Source organism: Sylvia atricapilla, chromosome 9 (assembly GCF_009819655.1).
Source record: "Sylvia atricapilla isolate bSylAtr1 chromosome 9, bSylAtr1.pri, whole genome shotgun sequence".
Classification (NCBI taxonomy): Eukaryota; Metazoa; Chordata; class Aves; order Passeriformes; family Sylviidae; genus Sylvia; species Sylvia atricapilla.
Genome location: NC_089148.1, coordinates 31,211,627 through 31,233,240, shown reverse-complemented (window position 1 = coordinate 31,233,240; position 21,614 = coordinate 31,211,627). Strand labels below are relative to the sequence as shown.

Here is a 21,614-nt window from a genome sequence, read left to right as displayed (position 1 = left end):
ATGCCAAGGAGAGGTGCTAATTAGCAAATTCATAACTCGAGGTGCAGCACTTAGATTACAGCCCGTGCTCTACGTCACTCGGCGCAGGTGATGCGTGTGCTAAATCTCGATAACGCCGCTCTACTTGAAGTTTAAAAGATGCAAAAAATGAGCATCCTGTAGAAAAAAGGTGCACTGGGGGGGAGTGTTCCAGCAGTGCATCATTTTGTTCAGCAGCAGTGCCACGAGATAAGAGAGACTGTCACTGAGTGGGGGCTGAATGCAGCTCTTACACTGGAGCCAGCATCCCGCACCGGGCTGCTGTCAGCTCCTTGGAGCTGTCCGTTCCCTGCTGCCACACCTCGTGGGGGTGACATCCAGGAAGGGCACCCAGCTCTGCCCTGAGCACGGGGCTCGGGCAGCACACTCAGGTGAAGCCTCAATGAGCTCAGCACACACAGGTGAAGCCCAGCACACCCAGGTGAAGCCCAGCACACTCAGGTGAAGCCCAGCACAGCCAGGTGAAGCCCAGCACAGCCAGGTAAAGCTAGCACACTCAGGTGAAGGCCAGCACACCCAGGTGAAGCCCGGCACACTCAGATGAAGCCCAGCACAGCCAGGTGAAGCCCGGCACACTCAGGTGAAGCCCAGCACACTCAGGTGAAGCTCAGCACACTCAGGTGAAGCCCGGCACACTCAGGTGAAGCCCGGCACACTCAGGTGAAGCCCGGCACAGCCAGGTGAAGCCCAGCACAGCCAGGTGAAGCCCAGCACACTCAGGTGAAGCCCGGCACACTCAGGTGAAGCCCAGCACAGCCAGGTGAAGCCCAGCACACTCAGGTGAAGCCCAGCACACCCAGGTGAAGCCCAGCACACCCAGGTGAAGCTCAGCACACTCAGGTGAAGGCCAGCACACTCAGGTGAAGCCCAGCACACTCAGGTGAAGCCCAGCACACCCAGGTGAAGCCCAGCACACTCAGGTGAAGCCCAGCACAGCCAGGTGAAGCCCGGCACAGCCAGGTGAAGCCCTGGATGCAGGCAGCAGGAGCCTCCCAGCACGCTGAGCTCGGCTGTGCTCCCTCCCAGAGCAGAGCTGATAAGCAGACCCAGATCTTCTGATCAGTGCCAAGGGCTGCGTGGGCAGATGCCTGTCTCTCACAGAGGGTATAAACACATTGCAGAGACGAGTTGCAGCAGTTTGTTTACAGAGGAAGAACACTTTCGAGCTCTCCCACTGCAGGTTGTTCCTGTCCCCATGGCTCAACCTGAGCTAAGCCACTGGAAAAACTTTCACTATGAGCAGTTTCAGCACTTCTCCTTTCAAGTTCATTATTTCCTCCCTCTTCATTATTTTCTGTCTGTAAATTAAAGGCACTTTCCTGGAGATCATCAGCAAAGAAACAGAGACAGGGGTGCACAAGGATGGGTGTGCATTAGATTCACCTCAGCTGCTCAGGGCGAGGGAGAGTGAGAACTGGGAATATCCCACAGAAAGGCAAAACAACAAGGACACACAAGAGCAGGCCAATGTGAAAATCATAATGACAGAAGGATTTATGCAAGGATAGCTATAGAGAAGCCTTCTTTTTGTGTCTTTTTATTTTCTTTCCTTTTTAAAATTGGACAGCACAGGGGAAAGCAAGGCTCTCTAGGTGAAAAAAAAAAAAAAAAAGCAAAACTGAAAACATTCCCAAGCTGTGCAGCACCAAATCTTGCTGTAGCATCAGTGTGCACCAAGGGCTCTGTGAATTCACGCAGTGCCTGGTTTTTTTTAGACACGGGGTGTTGTTGTGGGTGGTTTTGGGGAGTGCCCCCGGCAGCAGCAGACCTGTAATGGCACTTTCTCCAGTCATTCATAACGAGGCTCAGTTATGCAAGGGAAGGCAGCGGCATCGCGATGGGCTGCGGGCCAGGAGGTGAAATGGCACAGCAAAGTTCTAGCCCAGGGCCTCTAAGACAAACAGCAGAGTGAGAAAGATGAGTTGAGCAGGGTTCAGCGCCCGGCCAGGCAGGCTGGGGCTGCCCTTCCCACAGCATCAAACAGCGGGGTCAGGACTCCACTTCCAGAGCCCCCAAACTGCCAGCAGAGCTCTGAGAGTGGTGCCGTGGCTGGCACTGCTGCCACCAACACCCAGGGCTTTGATCCCAGACATCCCTGTCCCTTCCTCTGCCTCTCGGGCCCTGCCTCGAAGGCAGATGCTAAACCTCTGCAGGTGTTTTCTCAGCCCACCAGGGTCTGGGATAAAGGATGGGGTTCCCTTCTGTCACAGTGCTCCACCCCACACCTGCACACCTCCCGTGCCTCATCTGCCCCTCAGCCCTTCTGACAGAAGGAAGGCAGACACCAGACCCAAGCAGTGTGGTTCTGGCCGAGCTCAGGAGTGAATCAAAGGCTGAATGTCACTGGTCAGCACTATCTGTAATTATAACTGTATAATATGATATTACTATCTGTGATTATAACTGCTTCTCGCTACATCTCTGAGAGTAAAACACTCATCTATTACAAAAAAACCCAGACCCACCACCAAACATTTAAATACTTTCTGAATACAGTGCCTGGCTTAGAACATGCTTTATCAAAGGTCTGGGCTATCAAAAGAAGGTTGCATACTCCGTGGGAAAAGTAATATCCGCTTTAGCTTTCAAATATTTTGGCTTTTGTTTATTAAAAATTTGTACAACAAAGGCCTTACGCTGTTGTCATATACAAAAGAGATAACAAATGCCATATACAAAGCAGATAAAAAATGCGAAGAAGTTGGAATCTGTCAGCTATTAATATCAAAAGGCCAAAATATCAAAAGAGAATGAAAGGCCAAAAAGTTTTTCTTTACAGGAGCAAACTACGTTACTGAGTTTTCCACGCAGCACTTGGGGGACAGCCATTCCTACAGAACTGTGCAGGACAGAGGTGTTATCTCAGCTGGCGTCTGGGAAAAGTGACACCAGAGCCAGCACAGTGCCACGGAATGTCACGTTCACTCCCACAGCTGATAACAGGGGAGCCCCCACTCCCCACATCAGGAAAATATACACCAGCTCACAGCACCAGGGTGAAAACCACCACCCTGAAAGCTGTGAGCAGCAGCAGGGCAAATCTGGCAGCCACAGAGGAGCCAGAGGCACTGCTCCCTTCCTCCTCCACTTCCCTGCTCCGGATCTGGTGTAGCTGAAGGGGCTGACCCCAGGCAGGCAGAGCTGGGCAGCACCTGCCCTCCTTGGGAGGCATGTCCCAGCTTCCACAAGTCTCTTTTGGCTTTGTTAGCTCTCAACTGGTGCGACAGTTTTGAGTAGTTCACTGATTTCAGTGCTGTGAAATCCACACACCCGTTGTCAGATGACATTAGACTGATCAGCTTCTGACTCCTGTCATTTGCTCTCGTACCTGCAAAGGCAGAAGTGTCTGTCTCTGGCGACTCCAGACGTGTAGAAAAACAGAAATATCTACTAACTACAGTAACTGAAGGTTCATGGGGATTTTTTTAGTCTTACAATAGGGAAAAGCTTCGGGCAGAATGGAAGTTTGTTGGGGGAAAAACCCCTTTAAACCTGGGGTTAATGCTTTAATTTCTAATAATAAAAATAATACTACTAAAAAAACCAAAACCAAACTGGCAATAAACAGAAATTTGCTTTAACTTGGCATTTCAGGTAGGGTAGAAGAGTGATGTATCTAACAGAGCAGATTTTTCCAGTGGACAGGAAACTACATTGGGAAGAAGGAGGAATAGGATTCATAGTTCTGTAAGCAACCAAGGCAACGAATTTAAGAAACCTTTGTCACACAACTTCTCTGTTTCCAGGTCCCTGGTGAAAAGAAGGCAAGTTCTTTTCTGAAAGGGTTTTGTTAGCTGTGAGCACACAGGCACAGAATAAGCATCAATTTTAGATTATTTTACAGGAAGATAATTTCCCCCCTTCATTCAGAAAGATACTACTTCCCTTTTTTTTCCCCCTCATTTCACAGCTAAGCTGGATTTGGAGCTTGAAATTACCCTTCTTTTCTCATTAAAAAAAATCTGATGAGACCATAAAAAATCAGACTTCATCAGGCATCTATGAAGAACATTTCCTACCTTTTGTTCATCTCTATTCCTGTGTAAAGTATTTATGTTTTCACACTTCAGGATCCTTTAAAAGGTAAATTACTTTTGACAACCTATGCTTCTTTTTATTAGGGAAAAGACTGATGTCTGTTGGTTTATATCACTATCATGGATGATTTGGATGCCTATAAAATAAAAAATCCCCAAAACTGATATAAACCTTATTTTGCCCTAAACTGATATTAAACTTTCCTTCCTGTGGCGTGTTGGACTGGCTTGCACATGGCCCCATTTCATTTGCATTCCAGCCAAACGTGACACTACCAGTGTCATGTCAGGTAGAACAACGTCAGACAAACTCACAAAAACAGGTGGTTTGGATTCTCAACCACTGGCAATGACATCAATCTTGAGAAGATGCCATTTTTTAGGACAGCACTTGTGTCACAGCTGCTGTGAAAAGAGCTGCTGAAGGAGCTGGGCTTTGGAAAGCTCTCAGCAGAACCATCTATTGACAGAGGAGGCTGATCCAAACGGATATTTCACCAGTTCCCACCTTTCTGCTGGGAAAGGTCCAAGTGGAATTTCTTTCTATTTGGCTAGGGAGTTTGTTCAGCAAGTTTGCTCAACTTGTAAGGCACTGAAAGGGGAAGCACACAACAAAACGTGCTCCCATGCAGCAATGTGAGTTTTGTGGGCAGAAAGGAGGAAGGGACAACAACGCTGGAGAACACTCAAACTAGAAGCATGGGCCATTGCATTCAGAGCCCAAATATTTGGCATTTACAGAGCAATAATTGACCTGTGAACAGGACAATATTTGGAAATTCAGAAGGGCTGTGTACAAAATGTCAGTCATAGATGAGTCAGTCAGTACCATATCTGAAGAAATGAAATATAGAAGCTCATGGCTCATGGGAACCAACATAAAGGGAACATTTTTAAAAAATGTTTTGCTTGCCACTGCTTCCCTGCAACAAAGGTGAATTCTACATGAGGTAATTGTCATCCTTAGTCACAAATGTCAAGTTCAATTAGTGACACTGCAGCCACACAACTCCAGCAACTGCAGCTTGGGGTGTCCTTTGCTACCACGAGCATCCCAGCACCCAGCAGTACATCACAGGAAGGTTGTCTCATCTCCCAGGGCACCTGGGGGGAAACTGAGCACATGCCCACAGTGCTCACACTTGGGCCACTCCTCCCAAACCATTTCCTGCAGTCAGGCCTGCATCCCCTTGGTTTCATTGGCAGCTGCCCCTTTCTCTCTCTGTGTCTCTCCAGAGAGTGACATTTTAATTGTGTGTGCCCTTTTTTTGGTTTGTCAGCTCCCAGTCTCAGCTAAACAGCTGGGTAGCTTTGGCTGGAGTCCAGAATTAACATAAGTTGTTTTTAACCTCTCGATGCAAAGGCCTTTCACATGGCTCCCCTGTGTGACCTCTGGGCACAAGGGTCTGCTCTTAAAAACCACCACCACGCGCAAAGCACCAGCGTCCTGAGACAGCTGTGCAGAGCCTTGGCCATGGCCTGGTCTGGGCACTGTCACGGAGCAGAATATTATTCTCACCACCCCTGAGCCAAACACATCCTAGTACAGCACCAGAAACAGCTCCAAAGGACCCCTCCTGGGGTATTTAATTAGCATTCAAGCTTTAGATTTTACCAGTTTAGCACCCAAACCCCCTTCCAGTCAGATAATGAGGTTTCCTGTCTAAAGGGGGACTGCACTGCATCCTGCTCACTGTCCAAGGCAGGCTGCAGGGCCAGGGGAGGGTTTGAAGCACAGGTATGAGCTTTGCAATTTAAGAGCTTGGCCGTGATGATCAAACAGAAGCTGCCAATGATCAGTGGCTCCTCTGCTCTGCAGCAGCAAATCCTGACCCTGGAGCACTCAGCTGTGCCGGAGCTGTGAGGAATTTGCTGATGAAAGGACTTGGAGACTAAAAGTTAAGGCTACCTTTCCCAACTTTCCAGCTCTCAAACAGAGATATTCCCGCTTCCTACAAACCCTTGAAGCATCAGGACATCTCTGCTCCAGAGGTGAGGCGAGGACTCGGGTACAGCTCGGGAATGTTGGCTTACATAACCTGCCGAGCGGAGCAGGGAGCGTGCTGTGCCCTGGCTGTCTGAGGGATCCAGGTGCTGTGCCACTGGCACGGGAGGTGTTGGTAAGTGCTCAGCAATGCAGGGTAGGCTGCTCCTCTTTAATTGCAGGGACGCACAAAGCACGAGTGGTTATTTGCTCGCCTGAGCAGCTCTGTCAGCAAATGGTTCTGCAGGAGCAGCGATCCAGCCTGCCCCACACTCGGAGCCTGCCCTCCAAGTTCTGGCCATCAGGACACAAGACCCGGGAAAACTACACCCACTTGAGCCTGCATGCTTGACAGGGCCCCCAGATATTTGTGTTGACTCAGTAATTCAAGAGTTCTAATCCCGTTGCTAAATATCAGCTGGCCCTCTTCATTTCTCACTCGGAGAGGACAGAATGAGAAACCATTAGTTTACTTTTGGCTCCACTACAAAACAGTGCCTTGTCCCAGGCAGCAGCCATCCGTCCCATCAATGTTAGCAGAGCACTCGCAGCAGCGAGGTCCTGCTCCAGGACAGGGGTTGCTAAGCAATATGGAAATACAAACAATAAATGAATAACAGCCACCTGCAAAAGATTACACACCGAGCCGTACCTTACTGGGAAAGCCTGTGCTTCGAACTTCATCTCATTTGGATTCAAATTTGCCGAAATCGAATTTATAAAGAAGGAATGATTATTGTAGAGAATGTTTTGAGAGATGTAAACACTTCCTTTTCTATTACTGTGATTCACTTTGGGTTGTTCTCTACTGTTAGGCATTTAAAGCACGCAGCTCTGTGGAATACAATGGCTGGTTTACTTATTACAGCACGCACTGGAAACTGCTTAAATATATTTTTCTGTCAACACATGCTTGTGATTCCCATATTTAAGGAGTGACTGCTACTCTGTGTACACGTGTCGTCAGTGTGACTGATGTCAGAACGGTGTTTGCACAACTCCACTTCGGCGAAGATTAAAAGCTGCTCCTGAGAAATCCTTTTTACAAGGCCCAGCTATGCAAACACCCCATACTTGGACATCTCACCGAAGAAACTTCCTCTCAAGGCCACTTTGCACTCGCTGTATCCGCCCTGAGCTTGAGCAACAGGGCTGCTACTGTGCAGAGGGCAGATTCCTTCCCCGTGGGCTTGGTTTGTGACCCATTGGAAAGGTTCCCGTTGCCTCTAATAGGAGTCCAGAGCTGCTCTGCATCACACCCCACACCCCACACCCCACACCCCACACCCCACGCCCCGGGCTGGGCAGGGCAGAGCCGTGGAGAACAAGCACAGAGCAGTGCACACAACAAGCTCCTCACACTGGGGCTTCAGGATTGGAGTACGCCTTTGGAATGTGATCCATTTTATCCACCAGACATAAAATAAAAACCAAAAAGGTGCACCTTTTTATCCAGATTTTTGTTGCCCAAGGACCTGTGAACCAGCACAGGTATGTGATTTGGTGTATTCCCACAAAAAACACGGATTTGGGTTTTTTTCCTGGTTGTAAGTGAAACAATGAGAAATGAGGGAACAAATCCCACTTTTTGCCACTGGAAACCCTGCAACACATTTCACTCCAAACCTTGGCATCCAGCTCAGCCACAGCAGCACTCAGACTCCTGTTTCAGCCATGTGGGAACCAAAGTGACCTCCCTTCTGTGCACTTCCACAGCAAAACCCTGAAGTAGTCTGACTTCTTTTGGCCCACAAAAGAGAGAGAGGGTTCAGGTTTGCAGCCTCTGTAGAGCAATTGCTCTCACACACAAAGACAAAGCTTTGGTTTGCTAAACTGCAGCAATTTAATTGCAAAATTGAACCTTTGTCATCAAAAGATTATCCTATCTGGGCTAAATGCTCTTCTCAACCTTTGTACACACCTGGGTATAGTCTCACCCTGTACCCAAAACAAACACAAAAGGTAATTTGCCCAGGTTATTTGGTTTTCGGTTTTGTGGGGGTTTGGTTTTTATTGTTGTTGTTTTTTTTTTTTTTTTTTTTTTTGGTTGGTTGGTGTTTTGGCTTTTTGTTTGTTTAGGTATTTTGGGTTGGGTTTTTTTGGGGTGTTTTTTTTTTTTTTTTTTTTTTTTTTTGGTTGGTTGGCTTTGGTTTCTTTTTCGGGGGGGGGGTTGTTGGGGTTTTTTTTTTGTTTGGGTTTTTTTCCTGTTGTTTTTTTTGTGTTGGTGGTTTTTTTTCTGGGGTTTTGTTGTTGTTGTTTGTTTTGTTTGTGGTTTTTTTTTTGGGGATTGAGGGGTTTTTTTGTTGGTTTTTTTTCCAGTTGTTTTTCTGGGTTTTTTTGTGCTGGTGGGGGTTTTTTGGTTTTTTTGTTTGTTTGTTTTTTGGGGTTTTTTTTGGATTTTGGGTTGGTGTTTGGGTGTTTTTTTTTTTTTTTTTTTTTTGGTTGGTTGGGTTAATTTTTGGTTTTGGTGGTTTTTTGGTAGGTTTGGGGGTTTTTTTGTTTTTTTGATATATATATATATATTTTTGGGGAGCTGTGGGGAGCAGTGGGAGGGTTTTTTGCTTTTTGTTTTTTTTTAAAGTTAAGAAGCTTTCACCTGGAGTTTCCTCCCTGGCTCGGGGGCAGGAGGGCGGGCAGAGGACGGGCAGGTAAAACCCTGCGCAAATCCCCAAGTGGCAGCACCTGTGGGAAGGTGTGTGGTGTTTGGGATGCCGGGGAAGTGAAGCAAGGCAAGGCGAGGCAGCAGAGGGAATTGGACTAATCCCAGCTACGAGGGAGGTGCCGTGTTACACAGCTGGATGCGAGGCTTGGCCCTCGTTTTCTCCCTCCTGACCCGGCTGCTGAGGTTTCACTCCACGTTATTGCCTCAGCCCACAATCACTCCATGCTTCGAGATTAATCTGCACAATAAACACAACGACAGCGGAAACTAGAACTGGGGGCATCGGGGAGCAGCATGGACATCTGCGGTGGATTTTCTTCCAGGGATATTATGCATGCAGCTCAAGAGTTGGAAAGTTCAGAATGAATCTTGCCACAAGTCCTCAAGGCAAGTGCCACTGAAACAGCAAACACAGATGAGTGTGGCATTACGTACCATCAGCTCACCTGAGTTACTTGTGTTTAATAAACACGTAAAAAAACAATGGTGAAGCTCAGTCTGAACAGTGCCAAGGCGAAGTGCAGGTACAGTACCCCAGAAATCAGATCCATTAAAATATCCGTGGCTAAAACTTCCAAGTGTCACTGTTTGAAGCTACCCAAGAACCTTGAAAACTCAGTTCCCATTAAATTTATATTCCAGATGGTTTTCCAGATCCCAGCCTGAAGTTTTCAGTGACATTTCCCATTTTATAAAAGCCTTTGGATGGTTTCCTGATAAAGAGCATACAGTGTTATTTGACTTTTAGAACAGAGGACTTGGGATGGTGTCATCAGTGCTCATTTCTGACTCAAGGCATGATGCTGAACAAGTGACCAGCTCCCTGTTTCTGAGAACTATCAGTCATTTACTGGAAGAAAACTACTTGCTCCACTGGGGCAATTTGAGGCTTCATTAAATGTTCACAAACAATTTTAGAATGGGTACAAATCTGCATAAAAGCAAAGGCAGTTTTCATTTTTGCACTGGATAAAGGCAGACTCTAGAGAGACAAACTAATGCCACCATACTGGGAGGTAATAGCAGTATGATGTGGCAACAGAGAAATATCAATGGGAAGAAGAGATCCCTCCAGATGACTTTCAGAAGTGGAATAATGGAGGTGAGATTAAGTTTGACAGCAAGTTCCTACAGTGATAGGAAGTCTGGTATACATTAACTCAAAGGAAGGATAACAACCTCAGCAGAGCCATTGATTGCAGCTGAATTATGAGCCCTCAGCATGACAAAGCCATGAAGATATTTCTAGAGAAAGCCATTTCTGGAAAGATAATGTCTCTGTAAAGTGTACTGTTACTACCCAAGATAAAACTCAGCACAAAAGCATCACTGATGGAGAAAGATCAGACAAGTGCAGGAGACACTGAGTAGGATAACAAGCAGATGAATAGGTGAGTGTATCTCCCAGGAAAAATTTAAAAGACAGGTCAGCCTAGCAAAGGTAAAGTGGATATGATCTCTCATAACTCTTCAAAGACAGGAAAAAATAATGCTGCTCAAACTTGGCAGCAACATTTGCTCAAGAGCAAATAAATGGACTGCTGCCCATGAGTAAATTCAAACTGGAAGCTGTGGGGGAACAAAATAATCAAGCACTGGAGAACAACATTCTCTGTTTATCTGCCATTAGTGTAGAAAAAGCAAAACTGGAACAGATGTGGAACAATGGCACTTCAACAGCACAGGACCTGCAACTTCAATCCCGTGTTATAAGCCCAGCAGCGGCTCCAGACACTTCCAGTGCTGCAGAACAGTGGAACAGATATTCTTTTCTTGGAGAACTTTCCAAAATGAGCAAAAAACCTCTTACGTCTTATAAATTCTTCCTTTCCACAGCAGACTGTAATGTTTACTTTAACTCACTCGAAATATCATCATCTTATTCCTCCACTAGCCCAAGTCTTCCAAATTAGACTGAACTATCTGACACATTCATACGGTTTGATGTGACCTGCAGCAAGACAATTCAGGCTACAGCTGGAATGACGATTTCACTATTTACTCCCTCTTTCAAGAAAAAACCACATATATACCACGATGTATGAATTCCTGGCTTGATAAGGCGCTGTGCTCTTTTTAGTAAGAGTTTCAGTGAAATACACCCAGCATCCATAATGCTCAAGACACCACCCACATTTCCTACCATCATCTTTAACACAGAAAATACATTTGTATCCTTCTACAGGCAAAACAATGCCAGATGAGACAAACAAGAGATTGTCACATAGCTTCCAGCACTGGGAGTCAGAGAGGGATTGGCCACAACAGGACTTTCTGTCCTGTGCTCAGGCTCCACTAAGCCGTGCCGAGGGATTCATGGCTCTGCAAGGATGTAGGTCATGCCAGAGGGGACACGGGCAGTCCTGCAGGAGCCTGCAGGCAATTAAAAGCAGTGATGGAGCTGAGCATCACCACAGGCAGTGAAAAGGGACTTCCCCAGGGACTGGAAATCGCAGGCAGGAACGATCTATTCATCTTCCATGTCCCTGACAAGAAGGGATGACTTGGTTATAAAGCCTTTAAAATGCAATGAGTCACTTCTCAAAAGAGGTCACCGGTTACTGAAATTTTGCTGAAATATTTAATACAGAGAAAACCCTTGAATAACAAATATGAATCCCTTTAATCATGCCATATCTGATTCTTCCAGTAATTACATTTGGGGTACCTGACAGTACAAATAGGCGATTCTCACATGCAGAGCAGAGGCAATACTGGCCAACAAACCATCCCTCTGCTAAAAAAGCTCCACTGAACTTGATTTCCCAGACCAGAAAAGAGTTTGCTACCCAGCAATAAAAGATCCCCAGCTGCTGTGGAACCGCCTGTACAGTCCTTGCTCAAGGAAGAGAATGCCAGCAGGTTCCCCGGGCAGAGGCTGCACACAAAGGGCCACCCACCCTGAAGGCATTCAGCAAACTCTGCAGCCTGACCAGCTGCTGCAGCCGGGCTGCCCTCGGGAGTGCAGCCAGTGGGACTCTCTGATCCCCCCACAGGTCAGCTATTGATGAGAGGCAAGTCTCTCACACACAAAGGATGAAAATCCAGCAACATCTTGCACCACAAAGGTGAAACCTCTCAGGTACAGGTTGCACCTGAGCTCCAGAAGAAGAAATTGGATTAGTCAAGTAAGCAAGGAGACCTCGAGAGCAACTTCTGCACCACCCATAACCCTGCAAAACATCATGAAGGCCTTGCCCAGAGTGTTTAATGATCCTGCAGCACTGGGGCAAGGGCATCAACTGGTTTCTGCCCTTGCTATTACAACATGTACTTAAACCGCTCTGATCTTACTCCTCCCATCATTAAGCCACTAGTTAGTTAAAACCTACCCAACCCCTCCCAAATGACATGGGAAAGGGCCACCTTCCCCCAGCTGAGGGACAGGGGAAGCCCAGACTGGGCAGAACTTTGCAAGTATTTTTTTCTTCAGGTCATCAGATGATGGTCATCATTTTAACTAGATCAGCTCAGTGCTGATGTCCTGTCCATTCTTTGGAAGCATGTCAGGTTGGAATTGGCAGATATATTAATTTCAAATCAATAGGAAGCACAGAAATATCAATAGACACTTAGGAGTGAAACATTAATTACTTTTCAAAGGGTGCAGTACACAAATTTCCTGGTGCCTTTACAAATAGAAAGAAGTCAACATCATTTCATAACATTTATAAATTACTAAGTTAATTAACAGCAAGTCTTCAGAGAGGTGATGAAGGAAATTTAAAAGAACCTTGTCTAGCACTATTCAAAATTCTCAAAGGAAGGAAGAGACTTCTTAAAAGAGATTAATTGTAATTTTTTTTTACTTTACCTTGATAGAATATCTGTTTACATATTTAAGCTGGTTTTGACCTTCAGAATTCTGGCAAAGAACAATTTTCATTAAACCATCTCAGTGGAGAAGCTTGGCACTTCCTCATCTCATCTCTGAGGTTAAAAGAGGATATTGATCATTTAGCAGGAATGATCAAACAAAATGTGTGTAAGTCCTACCCAAAGCAACCTTTAATTTATCATGGCAGGCACAGCAAGGGCTGATGCACGGCAAGCTCTTCTGTCAGGTCTGATTCCTTCACGGAATGGAGGCTCCAGAGAGAAGTCATTTCACAAAAGTTGAAGTTTCCCCCTAAGGATACCCTACTCAGTTCTGAGAATGTATCACCGTAATGGTGGCATCTCTTCATCATTCTTTGGCAATCCAAAGGCATCTCCAACCAAGGAAACCCTGCAAGTATCCTGAAAACACATTCTACAGGAATGGCTCTTGGCTTCCCTTTCTTCTAAGTTTTATTACTTCAGTGTCCTATTTTCTGTGAAACTCTCTTCACCTGCTGCCCTTCATGGCCTGGCCCAGCTGTGAGTCCAGGAATAAGCAGCTGGCAAAGCAGGAAGAACGTCCTGTGTCTCCTCACTGGCGTGTGAGGGGTACAGAACCAAAGAGGAGAGTGTAATAGAGATAAATACTCATTTGAAGAACAACGTTTCCAGGACAGAGATATACTCAGTAATAGAGTAAAAAGGGAAACACACCAGGACATCAACTGGTTAAGAATAAAATAATATCAAGGGTTTATTTCTCCAAAATTAAATTAAGGTCGGCCCACAAAATGAAATTACTATTGTATATCACATCCTAATACAAAGTGACATGTGTCCTACACCACCAGATTGTATCACATTAACTAACCCAAGCACTCCTATAGAAAGTGTTTCCATAAAACTAAAATGAGTTCGGGTAGGCATAAAGGAAAAGTACTACAAAAATGAGTCAGCCATGACCTAGAAAATCTGTGGTGGTAAGAGAGTGAGGCCACTCAGCCTATGGAGGTGTTCATGAGCTGCAGAAATACTGGGGGAAGATATTAAGACAGGGAAATCAAGAGCCAGGAATAAGAAGTTAAGCCAGAAAGACTCACAGAGAAATAAGGCCCAGGCTGAGCAGCGAGGGCAGCACTAAGCACTGGAATAAACTACTCAAGGAAAAGATGGATTTCACACTCAGATGGATTCTCAAGAATGCTTGATTTTCTGAACAGCATTGCTGTGGTCCAGCCAAGGTTTCTTTTCAAGTGAGCAGCTGAGTGAAGTTTTTGTGATGTGTTCTGCAGGGAGCCACACCGGCTCATGGAATGGCGCAGGAGCCACCACAACCTGCACATCTTCAGGCACAGCTAAAAACATCCTGATCAAGGGCCACACGTGGATCATAGAACTGGAAATGGCTCTTTCTTCCCCAGTTCACCAGGTGGCTGTTTTCACACAGCAGCTGGGAAAAGGAAGTAACAGAGGGCAGATTAAAACCACAGATCAGAATAAATCTGTCAAGGTGCCCAGTGCTTTCCACCACTCACCTGGGCACTGCCTGAGAAACTTCCAGGCCACTTGACCCTCTGCAAAAGCAGGGAAACCTTTGAGAAATGAATGTCATAAAGAGATACTGCTGAAAGATTTACTTACTCCGTGTCATCACTTAAAGACCTCCACAAGAGAATGAAATTTTCTTTGCTACAATAAAGGCATTTGCAGGGCAGAAAAAAACCCCAAAAAAACCCAAACCAAACCAAAAAACCCAACAAGAAAATGCTGCTGTGTGAAGTCCCTGAATGGCAAAGTCTGCCCTACGGTGACAGCAGCACTACCAGAGCTCCCAAGGAAATGCTCTAGTTCTGTGTCAGTCACCCCCAGGAATAACAAGCAGGTATTTCACTTCAGAGCCCCGCTGACAATTTGCAAGGCAGGAATCATGAAACGCTCCCATCTTGTCCCTCTGAGGCAAGCACAGAGGACAGACTTCCATTTGCAGAAGGAACAGCAAGGAAAAAGGAAGACCAGGGAAACAGGCAGGGCTGGGGACCATCAAGAGCATTATCAAGTTGTGGATTTACATGGCACAGACAGACGTACACAGAACGCTGGCACATCACACCCGTACACATACAGCTGTGTATGTGCACTAGAGAGAGGTCCCTGGCTGCAGAAGGAAATGCTGATTTTACCACTTCTTAAAGGTTAAATTCTGGGAATGTTTAGAGTGATTGGACTTTTTTTTTAATTAATAAAACTTTTCACTGATTGAAACCTTAAATGCCAGTTAAGCTGCTGGGGATTTTGCTGTTTGGCTACTGACTTCACCCCAATTGCACACACCAGCTCTCTGCGGGGAGGGGGAAAAGCCTACGTGACCCTTCTACAACCCCTTCTTTGCCTTCCTGCACCATCAGACTAAGGATACTCCTCCACATCAGGCTGGGTGAGTGAATCTCAGTCACTCTGTAAGTCGAGGAAAGCCACAGAGTAGAAGTTGCACATCTCCACCAATGTGGCAATAAACAGCCTTTCCTGGATGAGCTGCATTACGGGACAATACCTAAAGAGAAGCCAACCCTCAAGGTTGTCCTTCCCAATGCAGCAAGGAGGGTGGCTCCTTGCATTGTCCTCCAAAGTAGAGATGATCCTACAACAGCACCTTCAGCCTTGTTTAACCCCAAATGGCACACCCTTGATTGCTTATTCCTGTAAGGATCTACAGCAAAAAGCAGAATTTGGTCGTGGAAGATGAAAGTGTCCTTGCAAACGTAAAGAAACCAGTGAGTGTCAAAGAATTTTAATATACAGTGCAGAAAAAGAAAGCAAAATCCTACTTTACAGAGTTTTAGTTTTTCATAAGCTAAGACTCTAAAAGAAGTGAAAACACAGAACATTAACTTGGAGGCAATGTTTTGACCCACACACCTTCCATCCTACACATTATTCTCTAAAGGTACTTCCATAAATCCTGCAGAGGACTCCATAAGGAAAGGTAAAAACATAGTTCATTTGGCTCACAAAACCAAAATGTCCAAATGGACTATTTTCAAGTATCAGTGGCTTAATACCCCAACTGAAACATGGAGAAAGACATCTCCCAGAACACTGATACTCAGTTAATTACATAAGAAACACATGAAAGTACATTTTTTTTTAAACTAAACTACAATTCAGTAAGATTTATATAAACATTTGGGCTGACATTAAAGATATATTTGAGTATAAAGGATATGAAACTCCCATAAAAGCCTTTTCATCTGAGTCTCTTGTGGAAAGGGCTGGTAGCAGTGTGATATGGCACTATCAAGGCACATTCCCTCTGCTGCTGTCCCAGGACATGGTTCACATTCAGCAGGGTGAACCCCAAAGGGTGTTCACAGCCAACTCCTCTGACAATCAGCCTATCCCATGAAACCTGCACCCCTCTCCACTCCTAAAGCATGAAAGCTCAGGCCAACTATAAAGGACACACAAGCACCAACACACATCATTTATCTTCTATTTCACAGAACTTTTAGCAATTTTTGTATTACAATAAAAGCTAAATCAGCCCCAGCCTACACCTCTCTTGGGTTGTTCAGGAAATTTTCAGTGACTCTTTAATTTCAAATCACCAAAGACCAAAATTCAGCATGACAGTAGGTAGCCTGATGCAATAAACATATATATTCATAAAGACTTTAGTTCCATTAGGCTTTACTATCAAAAAACAAGGAACATAAAGTTGATATTCTGCTAAATGTGGAGGAAACAATTTCCTTTGTAGGAAGAAGTTTTCTAGCCAGAAGGCAGCACAGAAAAAAATCCTTTAGGTTCTGCTTCTTCCTCCCCTCCCAGACTCACTTTCACCTTTGTTCTGATCCAGCCATAATGCAACTTCATCTGATGCCGTGAGGTATTTTCCTCTTTATGGTAAACAAATGATCTCACAACCACAGGACCATGATTTCACTGCAGGACAAGAGGGTATCTGACGCACAGAATGAAAGGTATTGTTCAAACATAAACAGGAGAAATAATTGTAAAAATAAAACAGATGAACAACCACATAAATTAATTCCTTCTTGAATCACTGTTTCTGTTTTCCAAGCCCAAATGATTTTCTTTTCCTATTTAGGAACCCTGAGGGGATGAAAAAATATCCAAGATGGTGAAATTAAAAATTAGCTATTGAGCATGAAACATGCAATGATTGCACTTCATAACGCTTTTATTGCCTCGGTGTTGTATGAATCACTTCAGAGTTCCAAACTGTTATAATGAAAAAAATGACACCAATAAAGTCTGAGCAATTGATGTTATGACTTCATCAATCCGAGACTAAAGGCACGCACAGAATGACAAATATTTTCAAGAGTATGGAGAAAGCTACCACCTCATTCTGAAGAGGCACAAGTTGTGTCTTTGTCTCTTTCAGAAGAGAATTCTCATGTCAAAAAGATGGAATATGGAAATAATCCTCAGTACAGCTCCATGTGACACAACCTTGCTTTCCCTTTCTGAAACCAGCCAGATTTGGAGTTCTCAAGGGCTATGAACACAGCTAATAGAGAGTGAAGCTGCAGCTAATATACAATGTTCCCAATTCACACAATTCTCTGAGGTTCTGCATCGAGATTGTATCATTTTAACAATGACCTGCACTTAACTTTAATTTTTAAAAGTCTATAGATTCTGTAAGCACGAAGTAGAATTATCTTTACAATTTCACTAAATCCCAGAAAGTTCAATTTATTGCTACTTAAAACTTCCAAGAGGACAATAATCTCTGCTTAAGACAACAAAGCAGCCATCACAGTAATCTCTCAGATACAACATCAAAGGTAAGGTGCAAAGAAGTGACCTCCCACAGGGAGAATGCACCTGCTTTTGACAGCCAACAACAGCTAACCAATGCAACCTTGAATTCCTACTTAGAGCTCAACTTTTTTAGACATAACTATTTTATTATTCTTAAAAAAAACTCCCATCTCTATAAAGCACCAGTAAATCCAAACCTCTTCTGGAACAGCAGAAACTAACAGTTTTTTCCCCTCTCTCATTAATAAGTACTAAGTTTCTTTTTTTTTTTTAATTGAGTGCCTAGATTTCCTGACTCAGGTATTAAAGTCCCTGGTAGGATTCTTTCCTTTAACACAACAGCTCGTATCCCTTATAAAATCACTAACAGAAAATAAAGCCCTTTTTGTTAACTCTAATCTTGCTTCCTTGCAAGTGTGCCAGAGGCACTTTAAGATGGATCAGATCACAAATATCACAAATTATGGCAGCAATGTGTGGCAACAGAAGATCAGATTATTCATACAATAGCAATACCTCCTTCCTGCTTTGATTAAAAAAAGAGTAAACAGTCACTTCCTCTTAAATCCGTGTCTTCCTGATCCTTACAAATCCAGGTTTACACTATGAGGTAATGGCACAGCACAAACCTTAGAATGACGAACAAGGGGCATGACAGAGTATAATAAAACCTGCTTAGTTTTCTGTCCAAACTGTCTCCTGTTTCTGATGATGTACAGGTATGAAGTTACCCTGGAGCAGGAAGGAGCTGGTAGGGGCTATTTTCTATAAAGTTTCCTATGGTGGATTCACAGCAGACGCCATACGAACAAAGCAAACAATGTACAGGCAGGCACAATTATGGAAGAATTAATGTACCAACAAGAACAGCCCTGGCCATAAATGCAGCGTAGGAAAATGAAATGAAACTCACAGCTAATTTATACAGCAGTTTTGCAATGCAGAAAAGCACACCCCATTAAAGTTCCTATTTTTCCTGGGTATTGCTGGAACACCTAACTGCAGCCTATTTCCCTACTTCAAACAGACACACTGGGAAACAATTGTACAACCTTGATACTGGCTCACGGGGAGGGAAAGACGAGTAATGACCAAATAGAATGAATAAAATGTTATTCACACACCCATTACCCCCTGCAGAGCCCCCAGCATGCTGCCATACAACCACAGTGTGCAAAAAATGCCTTATTATTAGCAAGAAACTTATTTCCAGTATCCAAAGATTTAGTTCAAGTTGTAACATAATAAAGAGGTGTTCTACCTTCAATATGTCCTATTCCTTTAACATGACCCAGCCAAGTTTCCAGTGGAACATTAAATGCCACTTGCCCTGTCCAAGGGACACATTTCTTAGCCACCATTGACACTACATTTCAAAGGGAACTGAACTTTTTTGTGCCACCTAAACACCCCGGTTGAACTCAAATAAAAACTAACTCAGGCTGATGAAATCTCCAGGAAAAAATTAATGAAGGTTTTCAAGATACCATGCCCAAGGAGAATATTTAAATTCTTCAGCAAAATGCAGTATTAACATCTGATGGGACAAGGAGAAGCCTTAGAAAGATGATGCTGGTTTTGCAGAAGGAATTAACACCTCTGATTTTTGGGGCCAGGCTGGAGTCCTATCTCTAATTAAATTCTAAGCTGCTTCTTCCAGGTTTTATAAAATGCTGTCTCAAATAGGCTTATCTTCTAAGAAGTGCAGCTTGATCTTCTCATGAAAGAATCTGTTACAATGGAAACACATTAGCACTAAAGCCATAAAATACTGAGGAAATTATGGACATTTCCCCCAAAATAGTGGTTTGCCTTAGCATCACTTAAAAAAACCCAAAAAACAACCCTGTACGTTCACAAGTCTGCTTGCAAAGGGGGAACTTGCTGTTTTTTCAGCGTTATCTCTATTTTGTTCTTTTTAATTAATAAAAGGATACATGCACTGACATTTTAAACACTAATTTGCTATTTAGCATCCCAAATTAGGAAGCATAAACATTTATGCACTTCATTAAACACTACCTAAGAACACTTTTGATATTAGCAGGAGACAAGGGAGGCTGTTCAAAGACACTTCAGGGCACACTGAGACACTGGAGAGACGCACTCCTGCTCTTTCCACCCCTGACCACGAAAGCTCTGGCTCCATCCTATGGGAAGCAGCTGTTGTGAAATGAGCCCTGGAAGTCAGTGGGACCTGACACACCTTTTCAGTCACACCTCTGGGGTTAAGGGAAGGGACAGGAACGCAGGGACACCAGTGGTGAAAGTGGGGTGTTCCTGTTTGGCAGCAAAGTATGAGGCTGGTGCAAGGCAATAATGGAAGTGGAGTTTAGAAAGCATAAAGCAAACACCTACATACAAGACATTGTTTATGTACAGGGAGAAACAACCTGTTGTTTGTCCCATCTCTTCCAAGAGAGGCACGGCAGTTCTAGCACACCTCCTCCTCCTCCTCTCCCCTCCTCTTTTCCTTCCACCCACCCAGCCTTTAAAGAACTATGGAACCACTCAGGTTGGAAAAGAGCTCCAAGATCATCAAGTCCAGGCATTCACCCAGCACTGCCAATCCCAGCACTAAACCATGTCCCCAAGTGTTATCATTTAAATACTTCCAGGCATGGAAGTCCACCCCAGCCGCCTGTTCCTTTCCAAGCCACCTGCATTTCCAGGACACTGGAAAAGGCTTCATGTCAGGGTGGAGTGGTGCTATGGGAAGGTGACAAGAAATGGGAAGTTTTTCAAAACTACAGGAAACAGAATTGCAGTGGTAGAAAAGAAACAAATCCTGACACTCGGGAACAGGCAGGCTGCAAGGCAGATAATCACATCTGTGGGAGTAAAATAAACGGAAGGTTAATTGATATCACTAATATAATAAATCCTGAAAATTCATCAATCCAGACCTCAAGTTATCTCTAAATCCTTCATGAAAAGAGACTTCAGGTTATTTGTTTCACTTACAGACAATAACATATAGTTCAGATGACAAATTATTTCTAAAAACTTCGCATCGCAAGTCTAACTTCAGTGTAGAAAATTATTTTTTATTTGTAATTAAAATTTGTGCTAAAAGTGTCCATTGTTAAGTTATGGACCCCAACAAAATTGTACTAAATATTCTACTGTACATACTCTTGCCATAGTGTGGCAATTTTTAAACTGTTTGAAAGTACAAATACACTAAAAAGGTAATATTCCAAGAACAATAGTATGGACACACTGAGGAACTTTGTACCACAATCAGAAATCTGAAGTGTCTTGGTCCCTGAAAAAGAACTGCATTTTATTAAAATTAATTATCATGATTTTACAACTTACAGCTTTGGGTTCTTTGTTATTTATTGTTTGGTTTTTGTTTATTTTAACTGTGGTGGCAATAGTGATCTACCTACAAGATAATTGAAAAAGAAACGTTCTTTGTGTATTTTTGATCAAATATATTGTTAAGAGATCAAAACAAAGATTTATAAAAATTGAACGACTGAAACTTCATTTCAGAAAAAACACTTTGTAAAATACAATAAAAACCCTTTTCAATAGCAAAGTGAATTATGTACAGTTCTTCCTTCTAAGCAGATGTTTTACTGCAGCTGAGATCCACTAACTCCAGTTAAAACTCAACGTAGGGCAAATGGGTCGGTGTCCTCAGAAGCACAACCTTTGCACAGCCACAGGTAACAAACTGCAACTCACTGGAGAAACCTTGGAAACTTCAGTTTTCATTGTGAGTGAACTTACAATATATCTTACATTAGTTAAAAGCAGTTTACACCATGACAGAATCGCTCAAAAAAAACAAATCAGTTATAGGAAGAGAGTAACGCTTCAATTCAGCTTCTCCCATCAGCAAAAATGCCACACAAATCAAAAACCAACACTTAAGTAAAACACTAAGACTTTATTAAAAATCCAAAATTTATTGCAAATTGTACTTTGCAATTTCCCTCCTTTCTTCATTTTTACATGATTTATTGATATCCATGATTTTTTCACAGATGTACTTGTTGACTTTGGAGAGTCTCTGTGCAATTTCAGTTTCATCCACAGTTTCTTGTGCTATTCTATCATACAAACATTCTGGGGAGAAAAAAAAGAGGAAAGAGTCATTAGGATATTTTTAGAAAACAATATAGCCCTGAGTTGGGCAAACTACTCAACAGACAGCAGTGAGTAAGCACTGTGTATATTTGTTGCAAGACAAGAGAAGCTTTCCTTGATTCACCAGTGATCTTGTTAAAGCCAAGATTCGTCACCAGGCTTGAATCAGTGGCATGACCAA

General features: G+C 43.8%; 1 protein-coding gene across 2 annotated transcripts in view; it reads right to left on the bottom strand.

Annotated features, from left to right (window-relative positions):
• Window positions 1-21,213: 21,213 nt before the first annotated feature.
• LOC136365163 (BEN domain-containing protein 5-like) overlaps window positions 21,214-21,614 on the bottom strand; it is a 564,308-nt gene continuing 563,907 nt past the window's right edge. For both annotated transcript variants that reach the window (XM_066325516.1, XM_066325515.1), the window contains one exon: window positions 21,214-21,412. In XM_066325516.1, the coding sequence (XP_066181613.1) occupies window positions 21,252-21,412 (161 nt within the window). In that variant the 3' untranslated portion in view covers window positions 21,214-21,251. The remainder of the gene's footprint in view (window positions 21,413-21,614) is intronic.